Source organism: Strix uralensis, chromosome 7 (genome assembly GCF_047716275.1).
Source record: "Strix uralensis isolate ZFMK-TIS-50842 chromosome 7, bStrUra1, whole genome shotgun sequence".
Lineage (NCBI taxonomy): Eukaryota > Metazoa > Chordata > Aves > Strigiformes > Strigidae > Strix > Strix uralensis.
The window spans coordinates 28,900,568-28,917,212 of NC_133978.1; the positions used below are offsets into that span (position 1 = coordinate 28,900,568).

General features: G+C 43.9%; 1 protein-coding gene across 4 annotated transcripts in view; it reads right to left on the bottom strand.

Moving 5' to 3' along the window:
* SH3PXD2A (SH3 and PX domains 2A) overlaps nt 1–16,645 on the bottom strand; it is a 258,532-nt gene that overhangs the window by 82,786 nt on the left and 159,101 nt on the right. For all 4 annotated transcript variants that reach the window (XM_074875217.1, XM_074875218.1, XM_074875216.1 and 1 more), the window contains one exon: nt 6,704–6,732. In XM_074875217.1, coding sequence (XP_074731318.1) covers nt 6,704–6,732 — 29 coding nt within the window. The remainder of the gene's footprint in view (nt 1–6,703; nt 6,733–16,645) is intronic.

A 16,645-nucleotide genomic window follows, 5' to 3' on the forward strand; every position in this document is an offset into this window, starting at 1 on the left:
TTACAAGCTTGTTAAAAAAAATCCCCAGGAAACAAAATGAGCTGTTTTGGGAATTACTGCATCAGTCAAAAGCCAATAAACTAAACAGAAGTTAAGAGTTTAGCAAATTCACTAGTTGAGGAAGAATAATTCTCCATCATGATAAGAGGAAGCTCCATCATCAAGGACTGAACTGAGGATGCACACTGAGATCATTAACTACTAACTCCTTCTAGAACCAGGCCCAAGATGTACATCCCCAGTAATTATATGCTAAGGTTTGTTTGGTCCTCAGTTGCTATGCTTCTGCCTACTCTACCCTTCTTTTATTACTAAATCCTTTATCCTCCTGTGTTTTTTTTTTTTTTTTAAAAAAAAAAAAGCTATGTGAGAACCAAAATGTTCTGCCAGAATCTGCTGTTTTTAAATTCCATGCAGTAATTAGTACATACAGCCAAGAAGGTTAATGGTATGATGGGGAAGCAGATCCTGATTTCTGATCAAGAGCAGTCATGTCAGTACATGCTTGTGAAGTTACAAAATAGCGCCTGGCAAACCACCCTGTCCAGCCATCGTCATCAACAGGCCAAATGGCACCAAGGAGCCAGTCCACTACTGCTGCTTCTGCACTAGTTGTAGAAAACAATGCAAGGAACACAGCACGCACGTGTGATTCATCAGGACACAAACAAGAGCACATGTCTCAGTCTGCAGGGATCATGTCATACCACAGATTTCTTACAAGGATTAAGACACCAAGCCCAAGCTGCATGGTTTAAGATGTTCCTGGGACCTTGCCATGGGCTTGGACAAACTTAGATCCCCATTCACCACCTTAAAAAAAAAAATTAACCTTCCAAGCTGAAGCTTTCCTTTCAGATGGACTATAGGGAGACAGACTTCAGAGACAAACACCACAAGAGCAGAATGACTCAAACTAACATTTGAGTTAAAAAACACATTCTAGCTTTGCTGCTATCACCTGGGCTCAGATTCATTAAGCAATAACCAACTGCCCACTTCATTACTCACACACTCCATGTGGGTAGCCCCAAGACATCTGCTGCAGTCACCACCCTGACAGAAGATGAGTTGCCTCATGCTGGGATTCACCATGTTAGTTAATTGGTTTTTTCAACATCTTTAGTAACGCTCTTAGATTTGGCCCCTTTGAGAACCCATTTAAAAGGTTCAGGCTTCCTCTGACTGAGAAGGAAAAATTGAGACAGATTTAATAGTCAACTGAATAAGTTAAGGCGCACACTTGCAGTTGAATTCATAGCTCTTCTAATATTAAAAGGGCACCCACCACTCCAGGTGACATCCCATCAACACTGCAACAACCTTAAGGCAAAGGAAAGGCAGGACCATGCCTCTCCTGGAGACGTTCTTCCTTCTCCGTCCACTGCAGCCATCTCCCACAAATATAAAATATGTGCCAGGGCTGGAGGGTCTATGTTCCCTCCCTTCCCTGTACCCACATGTAGCTAAATGCCTGCTGCAGAGCTATGGAGCTTGTAGAGAGCTCCACACTGAGCTGCATCAACACAGCTTTGTCCCTAGGGTTGGCACCTCAGCCCTGCAACAGGTAGAGCCAGCTCCAGGCATGCAGCCTTGCTGGTCCAGCTAATGGCTCACACATTTGTGACCCTGTTGAATGATTAAGCACAGAAGGGCTAGCACACACCATTCATTTTCTCCATATTGCCTCAAAGGAGGCAGTTCAAACTGAAGTTAAGAAAATAAAGCTCATTTATTAAAAAAAAAAAAAAAAAACAACAAAAAAATCCCAACAAAAAACGAGACATGCCATGGAGCAGTAAGTGCAGGCTAGACACATGCAGTGTAACAGGACCAGAAAGGTTAAACTCTGAAGTGATGAGCATAGCTCAGCTGTAAAGACAGAAAAAGCCAAAAGTTAAGCCATTTCCTTTCATAATTACAAAGGAAGCAGAAAAAAAACTATCCCTGATAACTCAAAGAAACGGCAATTAAGGCATCCCCCTGAAGCTGACAGAGCACGCCTCAGCGTGTGAGAGCAAGGAAGAGGGTTTCCCTAGTAATGAAAAATTAGGCTAAAGAAACCACTCTTGCTGTCAGCTCCACCCATAAGCCCAAGGCAGCAATCCCACAAAGTGATCAGCCATGAGGGCCCTCGGTGTTGTTACAATGATCCCCTTGTTTCTCACTTGGAGGCCCCACTTCCGTCATTGTTGCAACTCTCTCAACTCTACTTAATTTTCCCGTTGAGGGAAAAGAGCATTACAGATGTTTCTATAAAAAGTTTGTGAAGTAGCTTCCAATGGACTCTGAAGTTTTTATTTACTTGCCAGCAGATACATCCTTCCTAGTTTTCGATTACAGGAGGGAAAGGAAGCAGAGATTGTTGTCTAGGTGCTGCCATATTCTGCTAATCCAAAAACTGGACGTGGGAACCAAGTTGAAGGGTAGTTCTCTTTGCTGAAGAAGCCAAGCCTCATCAGCATCCTCACTGAGGCAACACTGGCTTGGACCAAATTGTTAAGTTAATATTCTAAGTGCTTAATTACAGGGGCTATTTAAATAGACTTCAGCTGGCAGACTCAGCCAAAGTACAGCCAGCTTGATGCAGGCAGGATCCATCTGATCAACTAGAGAAAGGGGACACTGCAGTACTGATGGAGCCATAAACTTTTTTTTTTTTTTTAAATTTATTCCCCCTCACTTGGAGGAGCATCCTACTACATAGCAACAAGGTTGCAGAGAAAGTCACTGAGCAGCAGCTTGAAACCAGCTGTGTTCCCAGCAGTAAGCAGGGCAGTCAGAGAAGTGGGAGTGAGCAAGCAGTGGGTTTTTTTTTTTGTTATGATTTCAGAAGGGGGTGTCCAGCAGTGTTCCTGTTAGTGCACACAGAAAGCAGTAAGCACAAGGGCTTGGCCACCTACAAGACAGATGGCAGATATCCATGCTTTAGCTTTGAATGCAAAGGCGAAGCAGCATCTCTTCTGCCTGGTCTGACCCCACCATTAGCAAGGAGAACCCTCTCAGTAATTGAGGAGCACTGAGACTTAGTGTGGAAAAGCTGTGGAACCCACACCAATTCCTCACTGCCACCAAACACCAGGGCCTAGATGCTTGCTTCAGCTTCATGACTGAGGACCTGACAATAAATGGCATGAAACCAGCCAAGAAAGGTTCTCAGCAAGGGAACAGGGCAAGATTTTCTTACTCCAGGACTCTGAAACTTGCTCTAGCCAGCAAGGGATGTGTGTGTGGGGGGGGATGTCTTTGGGGAGAAACATATTCCAACTGGTTTTACAAGCCACATCAGGATTAGCAGATGTCTCAAGGGTTAATTAGTTCACCATGCACAGATGGTAGCTGGTAGGTTTGCAGAGTGGATTAACCTAATTTGTGGTTTGTAATGTACCATGCAAATATCCATTACTAGACTTGCAGCAATTCTGCCCTTATTTTGATTTGAGGAGAGAAAACCACGCAGCGGATGCTTGCATAAAAGTAATGCCTATTTGAGTGACAAATGAGTTGCTGTTCACTTGGTTAATGTGATCGACAAATTGGAGTCTGAAAAGTAATTCCTTCCCTTTTTGCTACAGAGGGTCTTTGGAGAGACCTAGACGAGACCATTTGTTGTGAGTGTACAGAATATGCCCACAGTAACCACTCCTTACTGAGGTCTCCTTGGCACTGACAGATGGTCATACAACAATTGCCTGGAAATATGAAGGCAGCTTTCTGAAGCAGCTCTGCAGCATGTCAAGTAAAGCCCCACAAATCCAAGGTAACAGCACGTGTGGCATTTCAGGCCACAGCAAATGCCCATGCCTACACAGAGCCTCAGCTGCTTCAGTGAAGCTCCAAGTCCCTGAGCTGACTGCAGATTAGATAATATCCAGGTAAAGAGCTACATGTTTACATAGCACTTTGCACAAGAGGAAGCCTGGCTCAGGGCTGGCATGCAGAGATGCCCCAGATCAGCACAAGACTCTTTTCTGTTTAGCTAAGGATATGCCATGCTATTGCATTTGGTTCAGAAGGTCTCAAATGTTTACAACCAGTATCAGCTGCAGTAGTAAGTGTTTCCATAACTCCTATTAAACTCTGAACTTATCCAATTTCTCCTTGCTCTAAGGGGGTGAGCACAGGATGAGCTAGACACGTACTCTGGCAAGGCAGAGGTCAGGGCAGAGGTGATGTTGGCTGTCAGAGGCATTCCCCAAATGTTTCTGTGATCGGCCACGCTTGTGTTGTGCCTGCACATGCCTGAGACACGGCAGCTGTAGGATTCCTGCCGGACGGTGTGGGACAGCCATGCTCACACCCAAAAGCCTCCTCCCAGCACATCTTTGGTCAAGGCAGATGTGTTCACAGGTCTGATTTGTTAGGAGCTGCTTACATTTAAAAGTGCCTATTTATCTCTTGTTTAAGGACAGAGTAGTGTACGTGCCTATGGAGAAAACAACATTTCAAAGCTATTTGTTACCTTAAAAGACTCTCACAGCACACCCTGGAAATCTATGCTTATTTACCGCATTGCTTGTTCAAGTGTCATAAAGCTGGTCTTTGTTAGAGGCTGTAACTACCAACTCCCTTGGCATATTCCTTCGCTCATTGTGTGCACACTCCCACAATATCCAGCTCCAAACAGAAGGAAGCATTCCTCTGCCGCTCTAAAATCAGGCAAGAAGATCGCCGAGAACAGAGTCCCTTTATGCAGCTCACTTTGGTCAGAGAGCTGCTTCACATTCCTCTTCGTACAGGGTAAGTGGAGAAAGAGCGTCCGTAAACCCCACTGTTCCCAAGCCCTAGCCATGCAAGCAGCCAAGCACCAAGAGGCAGAGAAGAGGAAACAGTCCCAAAAGGAGACCTGGCAGCATGTGGAGGTGGGACAGCCAAGGGGAAAAACCAGACCTGAGCATCCATCACTCACAGGGATGGATGAGCACATCACTTGGGATGCTCAGGGCAGGAGGCCAACAAAGAGCCCAGCAGGGCAGCATCCAGAAATGGCATCTCAGCTACACTGACTCAACTCCTCTTCCCCCACCGTCCTGGCAGATCAGCTCCAACTTCCCCCCAGAGCCACAGGAATGGAAGAACAGCAGTTTCCTCCTATTCCCAAAGCAATTCCTCCCATCTCTTGAAAGATTACCGCAACTCCTGTGCATGTCAACTGGTGCACTGAGCCCAAAGCTCTCCTGGTTTCCTAGTGCTGTTCTAGGTCAGTGCTAAATCAGGTTGCCCCAGAGACTTCAGCAATGTTTTTCAAAGGTCTTTACATGGCCTGAAACCCCCCAGTGCTCAGGATGTGGCACTGAGCCAGGAGCTCCCACACATAGCTCTGCCTTCTACTGAGTCACTTGGACCTTTATGGTCAGTCCCTCTATAGAAAGTGCTGCTGCCAATTTAATTCACAGGCCATTGTGAACAAACAGTTCACTTAATATTACATTTAGGAGGACCTAGAAGTGCAACCCAGACAGAAGCTTTGTAGATTAGGAAGATGAAGCATGCCCTAGTTAATTGTGTTGGGCCAGCACCTTGTACCACCTTTGCCTCTTTATTACCACAACCCACCTCAGGGAAAGGGTACCAAAAGTACTGGCCTGCAAAGGCAACAACCATTTGATGTACAAGACATCAGGGTCAAGTAACAGCTTCACTTTAGTGCATCACTTAGCTTATTACAGGACTGCAGCTTAAAAGCTCTCGTAATTAACCAACAAATCAATCTAGGCAGTGACATTCATTGGCGTCCAGTATGTTACATTCATCTTCCCTTCCTTCCCAGAGATTAAGCTGTTGCAGTACTGCTTCATCATCTTAAAAAGCAAGAAGAAAAAAATCTTCCCCTCCCGTCCCCTGCACACAGGCCAGAGTTTTCCAGCAGTTGCTATTGGTTTGAAAGGCCTCTCTTTGGATGCCCTGAATGCAATCTGGAGCACCCAAGACTCCAAAGTCAATGAGAGTTGCAGGTGCTCAATGCTGCTTGGGGAAAAAAATAAAAGAAAAAAAAGAAGAATAAAAGAGAAAGCCCTGACACATCCAGCTTAGAGCAGCCAAACCCAGAGGCCCATAATTACATGTCCCTACTGAAAAACACATCTGTAAAAATCACTAAGAGCTACAAGGGGAGGGGAAAAAATGGATTTATATAGTCTCAAATCAGGGTTTTATAGGACATTTGAATCCAGGATCTTAAAAACAAAACACTGAGCTAGAGCTTTTGAGGCAGCCCAAACCCAGACACAGGCACTGAGAACATTTTGCATCAGAAGCCTCACCAGAGCCTTTTGGAAAGGCAAAAATAAATAATAAAATAATTCACACCAGAACAGAAAAACATTCCCTTCCCCTCCAGAAAAGAACCCCAACTCTCAGGCTGCATTTTGACTGTTTGCTCAGGTAAAGACTGACTACAGAAAAAAAAAGAAGAGAGAGAGAGAAATGTAATACAATTATCCTCTCAGACTGGAGAAGGAGCTGTATAAATACAGTCAGAGGAAAGCAGTCATTTTAACTGCAATAATATATAAAGTGGGTTTCTTCTCTCTAGTGCAAAGGAAAGAAACCAATGCCTGTCTCTAGCAGGCTTCAGCAATAAAAAGTTAAACTGCTACACAATTTCATGCAACACAAGATAAAGGGAAGGGGGGGGGGGGGGGGGGGGGGAAGGAAAGTCCTCTCTGTAATCATGCAGTACATAGAAAGGCTGTTATCTTACCTGATTTTCTCTTTGAAGATCCATAGTCCCTGAAAAAAAGACAACAACAAATAGACATGGTTAGAGCTGGAAATGGTAGTGAGAGAAGGGATGCCTCCCAAATTTCCACCCATATGCTCAAGGGCTGATCCTGTGCACTCCCTCCTTTAAAGAGGCGGCCAGGACTGCGAGGCATTGACAGGCAGGGCCGGACCCGGGCAGCACCCAGCACCCAGCCCCAGCCCCAGCAGCTGGGGCTTCTGCAGCACCGGGGCTGGGGGAGCATGTGATCAGCGAGGCAGAGCAAACCATCCACAACCAGCAAGGCAGGGGAGAAGGGTGTCATTTTTTCCCCTTTAAATTGAGCTATTAAATGCACAGCTACTGAATTAACCCCTGACGTGCCCCTGGAGAGGAAAGGGAATATTAACTGTTTGCTGCAGGGGTGCGGCTGCTGCAGGCTTATCTGGCATTGCTTGCAGTCCACTCCTTTCAGAGGCTAATTAATTTGTGAATAACCTCCAGACCTCTCCTAGTTATCTCTGACAAGCACTTGTCTTCTTCAAGGGGAAAAAACCAAACCCCACACTTCGTCCTTTCTTACAGAATGGGGAATGCACCCTTACTTTTCTATAGTGATTTAACGGGTGCTGGCACCTTTGCTCGTTGCAGAACAGCTGAAAGCTCAGACAGCTGCAACAGAAGTGGGAAGAAATTACAGAAGGGAGCTGCAACAACTGATTGGGATAAGCAGAACCGAGGACAGAAATACTTCACTATGGTTGTGCTTCTTCCCGGCACTCTCTGGAGCCTCTCAGACACAGCTCTGAAATGGTCTGCACAGGCAGGAGCCTGGGCAATGACATATCGGGCAGGGACAGCATCGCTGTGCGGGCACAGCACCTGCAGCATGGTCACACACACTGGGAAAATCACATGATGAACCCACTGTAGAGGCAGGCTGTGTTTGCAGGAATCCCACCAGAGGGGCAGGCAGCAGCCTCTAAACTTTTGGGGACCAAGCTGTCAGGAGTGAGGTTTTGTCTCTTGCAGCATGCTGTGTACTCCAGAGGAATCGGAAAAGGATTATCTCAAATTATTCATTTAATCCCAAAAGAGTTTGGGGGATCATCTGGAGAAATGACATGTCTTCTGAGGGCAGAGGTATGTCTATCCATAAATTCTGTTTCTCCCAGCACTTTGCAAGCATCCCATGCCTTACATGTCTAGGATTTGCTTCCAGTGAGTAATAACTACTTGGGAGTTTTTTGCACCCTCTTTGAATTTTCCAGTGTTATTTCTACTTCAATTAAATGGTTGTTTTCTCAGTCATGTCTGTAGTTGTATTTGATGTGAAGATGCTACTGCTCATGAATAGGCTGCTTCTTCTACAGAAGTGATATCATATGCAAATATAATGCCTGCTATATGGTGCCCGAAACAGAGATCCCTCAGAATGAGCCAGGGAAGGCACAATCCCCAAAATGTAGTCCTCTGCTCTGGCTCCGCTCCCACGCCAGCCTGGAGCTTTGTGGTTGCTGTCAATACAGCTCTCTTGGCATGTGAAAGTCTGTGTTTGGTCCTGCCCAGAACTCCCTCTCTTCTGGCAGTGCTAAATGGCGAGAAGGTGAAACCCTGCTGAGATCCACACATGTACTTTGCTTTAACGTACTATCTCCCTTGTGCACATGCTTGATGATCACTTCAATGCCTTCCGCCTGTTCTGGCTTTCTGCAGTGAAGCTCTTGGACCTTCTCAGTACTACAGCTTGGAGCTGGGATTTCCCCCTGCAGCATGTTGTGTCCCCACCTCCCTCTGTGTTGCACAAAAAGGCTGTGCCCGACTCTTGCAAATGTTAGTACCCATGAGGACCCTGGGAGGATGGTGTAGCTATGAGCAATCCCTAGAAGAGAAACACCATCATCCTTCCAGTCTTTGCCAGAAGGCCTTCGGCACACATTTTCAGGGCAATCTCCTACCAGCCTAGGCAGTGACATTCATTGGAGTCCAGTATGTTACATTCATCTTCCCTTCCTTCTCCTACTGGAGACACCCCACAAACATCCTAAGAGAGCTTGTAGGTGAACAGAGTATGCACAAAAGGGTGAAGACAAGCAGCATTAAACAGAAGCGAAAGAACCTTCAGCCTGATTGAAGTTGCAGAAGAAAACCCAACTCCTTTTTGCTACTTTAAAAAAAAAACCCAATTTACACCATTAGAAGTGGGATATTGATGGACCAATACGGTTAATAAGCAACCAAAAATGGATAAAGATGTTGCTGAATGTCTTTGCCCACCAGATCAGGCCAAATTTGGTACCCAGATTTGGAAATTACAGTAGATGATTTGGCTTTGCTCTCACTGTACAACGGTAGCAAATGCCACAAAAGGCTCAGAATTCAAACCTTCACCCTGGATGCTCTCCCACATCTTTCAGCCCAATCTCTAGCTAGTTTTAGAGTTTGTGTGAGTGACTGAAGTAAAGTTTTAAATGAGGCTTGTTTTTTTTTTTTTTTTAAGCATGACTCATCCATGCAATTTAAAAAAGGTAGAGATTAAAAAAAGGCAAAATTTTGAAACTGATTTTCTTTCTACACGCAGATCATGGGATGACAAGAGATATTACTCCATAAAGAACTTTTTCACTTTTTTTTTTTTCTTCAGTTCCTCATCTGGCTGGCATTTCTTCCACAGCAAAGCCCCTTACTGTCACTGAAAAGTGCACTGCAAAGCTGAGCAATTTAGTGTCAGGTGCAAGAGGATGAAGCAGCAAGCAGCTCTCAGTGATGTCCCTATGAGATGAGGACTAGCATCATCAGAGGATCCAGACTGTATTCAAACTCTTGAAGGCAACTGAACGTACAACTTCTGGTCTTAGCTTTTAGTCTTAAGCATATCATCCTTACAGAAGAAATTGAATTATCACTACAAAATATTCATTTGAATCACCACTGCCCCCCAACTCATGAGGCTTCCTCAAAAAACAAACAAAAAGAAGCGCCAACAATCAACTTATTGGGCAAGTTTTTCATCTTTTCCTTTAGTTTTTCTGTAAGTTTTACAATCAAGTTTTACAGGGTTCTGATTTTGGAGTTCCTGAAGCCCATGCACCCTGTGTCTCCCTGTCTTGTCACTTCTTTGTACACCCACATTTCAGTCTTAAAATCAGGACAAAGCAAATATCAAATAAAATGGAGCTTGAAATATAATCCTCATCTCCCCAGTGAAACTCTAAAAGCCAAAACTTGTTCCTCCCAGCAAGGATGGGGGAAAAAATCACTGCTGAAATAGAAAGCAAAGAAGGCATACCAAATGATCTCTCTGGCTGTGTAAAGTCCTCTTTGTATACAAACTCTTTTCTGCTAATGAAGAAATCCTGTGCTGCTGCTTTGCCATAGCAGCAGCAAGGAGCCCTGCCTGACTCCATGTTTATTTTTATGTGCTATTATTCTGCATGTGATTCACTGATGTCTTTTCCCTCTCCCAAGTGACAACCTATAAGGTGAATACCTCTCAGCCTCACTATTTTCAGAGGAACATTAATGTGAGGCTGAAGTATTGGATAATGTCTCCAAAACAATACGGGAAATTATTTAATGGTTTCTCTTAACTGTAACAACTTCCAAGTAGGAACTTTGATCTTCTCCTGCAATACAGACTGCACCTGGCACACTGCTAGCCCTTAAATCAGACAACACCTGGCCTTGCAGAAGAAAAAGGGAAAGGTACAATGAATGTCACATCTGCAGCTACACAGGGAAGCTCACTTTCTCTTCAGCTCTTGCTCTTTTTATCTTTTATCTTTACATACACACAGATATTTCCATTCTTCTTCCATTTCTGTATGAGAACAGACACCACCATCCTAATTTCCCTTCCAGCCATAGCTACAAGAATAGCAGTGAAACCATCGGGTGGAACTAAAAATAGCTCTGGCAGGTCCCCTCCTCATTAGCCAGGATCACTCCATACAGAACAAACGCCTTTCACAAAAATAGCGTATTTCTAGCCTTTTTCATATTACAATATAGCAATTTTGTCTAAAGTCTTCCTGTGGGGCACCACCTTTAGCTGACACTGAACCTCATTACTGGCAAGGAAAGTATTTCCTGCTGCTAACGATATTAAAATATTGCTGGTGCCAAGCACGTCGCATAAGATGAACACACTCTTCTTTAATGACAAAGGAGAGGGAGGCCGGATCTCCTTTCTCATCAGCATTACACCAGGATAACATTACTCATTTGAAATCTAGCAATGAATGTGGAAGGAAGACCACGAGCATTGCTATACAGCTGATTGCCTTGTTATCACATTAAGATATCCACAGTCATTCTGGAAATCTGTGAAAGATATATCCTATGTAATTGAATTTATATGTCACTTGCCATCTAATTTAATTATGAAGGTTATATTAACAATGTTTTGGAAAAGTTTTATGGCACATCCTTTCTTTAGGGACTTACTTTGCTGCTGTATTCAGTAAGAGTTAATAAACATTGATGAGCACGTGAGTGTGTTTTCAATCTATCTAAATACATACAGAAGCAAGCAGTGGCACAACTGGAAAGTTGTTTAACAAATGAAGAGTATCCTGACATTTGTTCAATAAAGCCTAAGAAATGTTCCAAGTGGAGGAGAAGACTGGAGGTGACTAGGTGAGTCTGTGATGGACTGTGCCTATCTCTTTAGCTGTACTTCTAATTCAGTTTGATTTGTATCTGGTCCAGAGGGTTTCTCCTGCATCTTCCACGGAGATCTGGCAAGTCAGCAGAAGCCTTTTGCGGGAACCAGCAGAGTTTGCAGAGCAACACTGCATCAACGGAGGGGCTGCAAGGCTGCAACTTGGCTCCTGCACAGCTCCCCCTTGGAGGTGATGTATTCAGTCAGGGGACCTCACCCCTGTGGTACCCGTGATGCAAAGGCTCTTTTAAAAGCTTCTCTACTTTGCCACAGGACAGCAGACCCAGCAAGCTCACACTGTGGGATTCCTCCTTTCTCAGATACGTCACCTTTTAGTCCAGGGCCTCTGCCTTTCAGTAAAGTAAGGCTCGGCTTCAACTCATTTAGCAAAAATTTCAGACAACCATGAGTTTCAACTGTGAGAGAAAACAGTGCCTGCAAAGCATGAGGAGCTGTCAGACCCATGGAGGAGCATGGCCAGGGGAGCTGCACAGCAGACATTTCATCAGAGGAGACAGAAGCTAAAGGGAGAGTAAATCATCTTTCTGTCTGTTTCTCAGTGTTTGCTGTCCAAAGGAGATTTGACAGTGACAAACGCTGAGTAATGGAGGTTAATCTGTATCCTTTAGAGTATTTTTATACATAAATTAAAATTGTTCTTTATTTGTTGGCTTTTGCTAATTCATGTTTAAATACATTGCAGGCGTTTATGTTCCCATGCTCCTTAATTCCTAGAAGTCTCTAGTGGTGTGGGCAGGCTGCGGTGGAGATGTATGACATTTCAAACAAACAACTTGAATTATCATTTAATCGCCAATGATTTGCCAGGCAGATTAAAAGCACAGTAATGTTTTAACAAGAAAGTCCATCCTCTCCTTCCCAACACTCATACAGTTTTCAGTCAGTAATGAAGACCACTTTTTCACAAACTATTTTTCTTAGCGCTGCTATCAGATTCTGTGACTGTTTTTAAAGTAAACCAATACAAAAATACTTTGCTACTGCTCTTTACGCGTACAGAAACCTGAGCCTTGAGAACATATTTGCATCTTGAAACTCTCCTGAGTTTCCTCAACAACCAGACTGACCTTTTCTATTTGAGACAAGGCACAAAATCAAGCATGACTGAGAACTGTCACTAGGTGCCTGCCTGTCACCAAGGCCTATGGCTGCAGGAGCACCTGAACACCTCAATGCAAACACACAGAAGCTATATGGAGAGTGCAGAGTTAAAATTAACATTCATAGTACTCAAAGTTTAACCATATGCATGAAGATATCTCCATTCCCACTGAGCTCTGAGACCCATATGATATGTAATTAAGCAAAATTAACTCTATACATTATGCATCTCCAGGAACACAAACTCCAACACATGGATGCATACAGCTATACATTTTCCCCCTCCAGCACTCCATCCTCTGAAATCATAAAAGCATAGCTGATCTCTTCCCCAAGCCAAATAAACAGATGAAGGCTTTTTTCCTTCTTCTTCTTTTTTTTTTTTTTTTTTAGAAAATATTCTGCTCATTTCCTGATATAAATCGTTGCATTGTGGAACACTCTCGAACATGAATCTGTCCTTTCTGAGCAGAGGTCGAGCTTTCCAGCCCCGTCAGAAAGGGCCCCATTGTGGTGGTCCTGAGACTCCAGAATTCCGTGCCGCGGGCAAAAGCGACTTGAGGGGCAAGAAGAAAATCTGGCAACCTGACTTCAAACTCAGGCATTTCTTGCCGGCTGGAAGTGGTCTCTGCTTGCTGCTAAGAAGGGTAAGCCACTGTTGTGCAACCAGCTCCTTGAGAGAATGAAGACAACACAAAAGAGAGAATTTTGCCTTCCTGCCACCTTTCTGTTGCCTTCACAGTGTGGCTGTAATGCTGGCATAGAGCAAACAGCACAGCTTTATATACTATATACTTCTGGTTAGGCTGCAGTGATTTTCTCTGCATCATATAACAACAGTGGCTCAGTTTGGCTCATCGAGAACCAGCTGGAGGTCCTGATTTAGCACTTACTTCTGACAGCTCCCTTGAACCCAACAAAGTAAAAGTCAACCCAAGTTCTCCCTGAGAAACTCCAAGCACAACACTAGAAGCTCATCTGTAAGTGCAGAAGAGATCTTCCCTATACCTTATATAACCTTCTTGCACAGAAAAGTCAAGGCTGGAATGAGATGGACAATGCCTCCTCTACAGCAATGGTCCCTGCACCTGAATCCATGGATTTGTATCATGAAGGAGAGGTGCAGGACAAGGAAAATCATTGTTCTCTGCTCTGTACTCAGAGGATCCTGGAGATTAGCCCCACACAGCACAACTTGAGCTCTGCCACCAAGTCCAAAGTGAAGGGGATGCAGACAGCTCCAAGATAAATGACATCTCCATGGAACATCTCAGCCTCATGCACACCCACAGTATTTAGGGGAGAACTTTGTAGAGTAGGGCTGATGGTTGGACTCGATGATCCCAAGGGTCTTTTCCAACCTGAATGATTCTATGATTCTATTTGGGGGCAGCTGTCATTTCTTTTTTTGCATAGAAAGGGTGCAGAAAGACGAGAGATAGGCTTAAGGCATCCCACCCCTTCCCTAAATGATTGGGGAATATCACTGATTTCTGTCCCAAAATTCCTCAGCAGTGAAGCTGATTGCTTGGCTCAAGTGCTACTTCAGTATTTGGCTCAGGCTGAAGAAATGCAGAATTAGACTCTTGAATTTTTCACAGTTGTGTTTTTTCATGAGGAAATTATCCTTCTGGAGGAAGACAGGGCTTTGGAATTGCACATTCAGCGTTTCACCAGGCTGTGAGATACGGGGCAGGGCGATCTGACAGCAAAGCCCAGCCTCTCCAGCACCAGGGAGAGACAACTCGGTACAACCTGGAAGCTGCAGGACACTGGGGCAATGAGCTAACACCATGTGATCCTCTACTGCAAGGCTTCAGCAGCCTTCAAAAAGACAACATGAATGTTTATATCAAGTTTTTTCCTGGAAAAAAGTACAAAAACAAGATCTTGCCTAAGAGTCACATCCTCATCTGTTTTTGTTTTACCCTGTTTATTCCTTCAGATGGCAAATTTCTCCGCAGGACAGAAAAATGTATTTACCTTCACAAGAACTCTGGGTAGAGGCGCTCTTCACCTCCTCTAAACTGACCTTACTTGTCCCTTGCGGGGAGACCAAATTTATCTCTGTCTTACAATGACCAAGCATGTGTCACTTTATTATAGCCTTTATAGCATAAATGCTGAGTGATAAAAACAAGGTAATAAAAACTAATCATTCTCATATGCAGCTTTTTTAGTTGTGCTCTTCACTTCGGAATTTTATTACACAGATCTACACACAGATACAATATATGTTTAAAAGATGCATCTAATCATAGTTACAAATCAAGTAGTGAATATCAGAATCGTAAATTCAAATGTACCTTATAAACTAGTCAGGCTAATGAGCTTGCATATATATCATACAAATCTGATTAAGATCTTAAGGAGGCAGCACAGGCTTTGAATCTTTACTTCATTTTTTTGAGCCCTTCCTGATTTAAGGGTGGGCCCCTCAAATTCTAGTTTCCATAGGAGATTTGGGTCCAAACTCTGATTGGCAACCACATGGTCCATCTGGGTTTCTAAATTGCAGCCTGAATGGTGATTATAAGAAAAGGCAGAGTCCTTTGCTGTCCTTCTTCAGGGACACCTTCCTTCTGCTGTTTCAGACTAACTTTGCCCGGAGCTACATGTATGGTGCATGGCCGCTGTCTCCTCTATCCCACAGTGGTGCTGTCTCCCTACAGATAACATCTCCAAAAGGAGACATTGCCCACTGCCCACCAAGCTGTGCCTGCCCACGGGAGGCAGGATACCACCACCTCCGCCTGAGCATGCATGGAGACCAACAGTGTCACCCCCAAAACTCTTATCCCACACAGTCCTTGGAAAAGGAGAGAGGCAAACAATAGGAAAAAACTTGCAAGTTACCTATTTCCAAGTCTCAACCCCAGGTCCAGACGTATCTTGTGCAAAAAGGCTTTTGCCACTGAATTACTGCACCAGGAAGAATAGTTGGAGCACAGCAGTTTAAATCAAACTAAGAGAAGAGCTTCTGCATGAAACGCAGCTGAATCATGGCACTCACTGGTGTTAGCCACGTTGTAATCACCACAACTAGGCATGGGTTCAAAAAGCAATGAGATAAATTCATGAAGCAAGGATAAATGGTGGCTATTGTACTCCATGCTCTGGATGCTTTGACCCAAAAAGTCCCATAACTGCTGAATGCCAGAAGCAGAGAGATACACAAGGGAAGCTCACTCTGTATTTGCTTTGTTTCTTGTATTGGCTGTAAGCCACTGTTGGAGACAGGAGGCCAGATGGGGCCCTGGTCTCACCTAATTGTGGCCTTATAATATATTCTCCTGTAAAAGATCAGACTGGATTAGGATAAATTACATCCAAATCACACTGCATTACTCAGCACATGAAATTGTCCTTAATCACATACTTTGATGGTCTAGATTCCTGCTTAAATTTACCTCCTGTGCACATTTCTGTGCCTATTCTGTTGAAACCACTGCTGAATTTCAACTATACATAACCAGGCTCTAATGAAAAGCCAATAAGGCTCTTTGATCGAGCTTTAATAGGACTCATCATGGGGACATACTCTGCTGTGGCAAAACAGTTTCCTCATCCTGTCTCTTTCAGAAATGTTTTGTGAGCCTTTAAAAGCAATTTAGCCCTGATTTATGTTAGCTAAGTGATTTCTGTTGCACATGTGAGTTACAAGAAAAGGGCTCTCATCTCAATTTGCTACACTGTTCAGGAAATCAGTTATAAATGCTGCAGTGCCTTCAGTGTCTCTGACTTCAATGCAGCGGAAACTAGCAATTTGAGTAAATACTTCATCATTCCCAATTCTCCCATACACTCCCATTCAGTACTTGACAAGAGACAACCTATAGGATATTTTCTTTGGTAAAGGCTACTGAGCTTCCCTGTCTAAGCTGTTTACCTAAGCTGTTTCCAGAAGATATTCAAGGAAAGAAACATGCAATTCTTTAATAGAGAGCATATGAAACATGTTGATGACTATCTAATAAAATCAAGCATGCATTCAATAGAAGTGAGTCACCTCATCACAAGTTTAGAGATGATGGATGTAGAAATGGTGACTAAGCAAGCTCATGCAGTAAGCCAGGGGTGCAACAGCAACCCAAAAGTTTGGATGGCCTGACCTGACCTGCCAGTGGCATCCAACCAGTCAGGGCATAGGTTAGAGC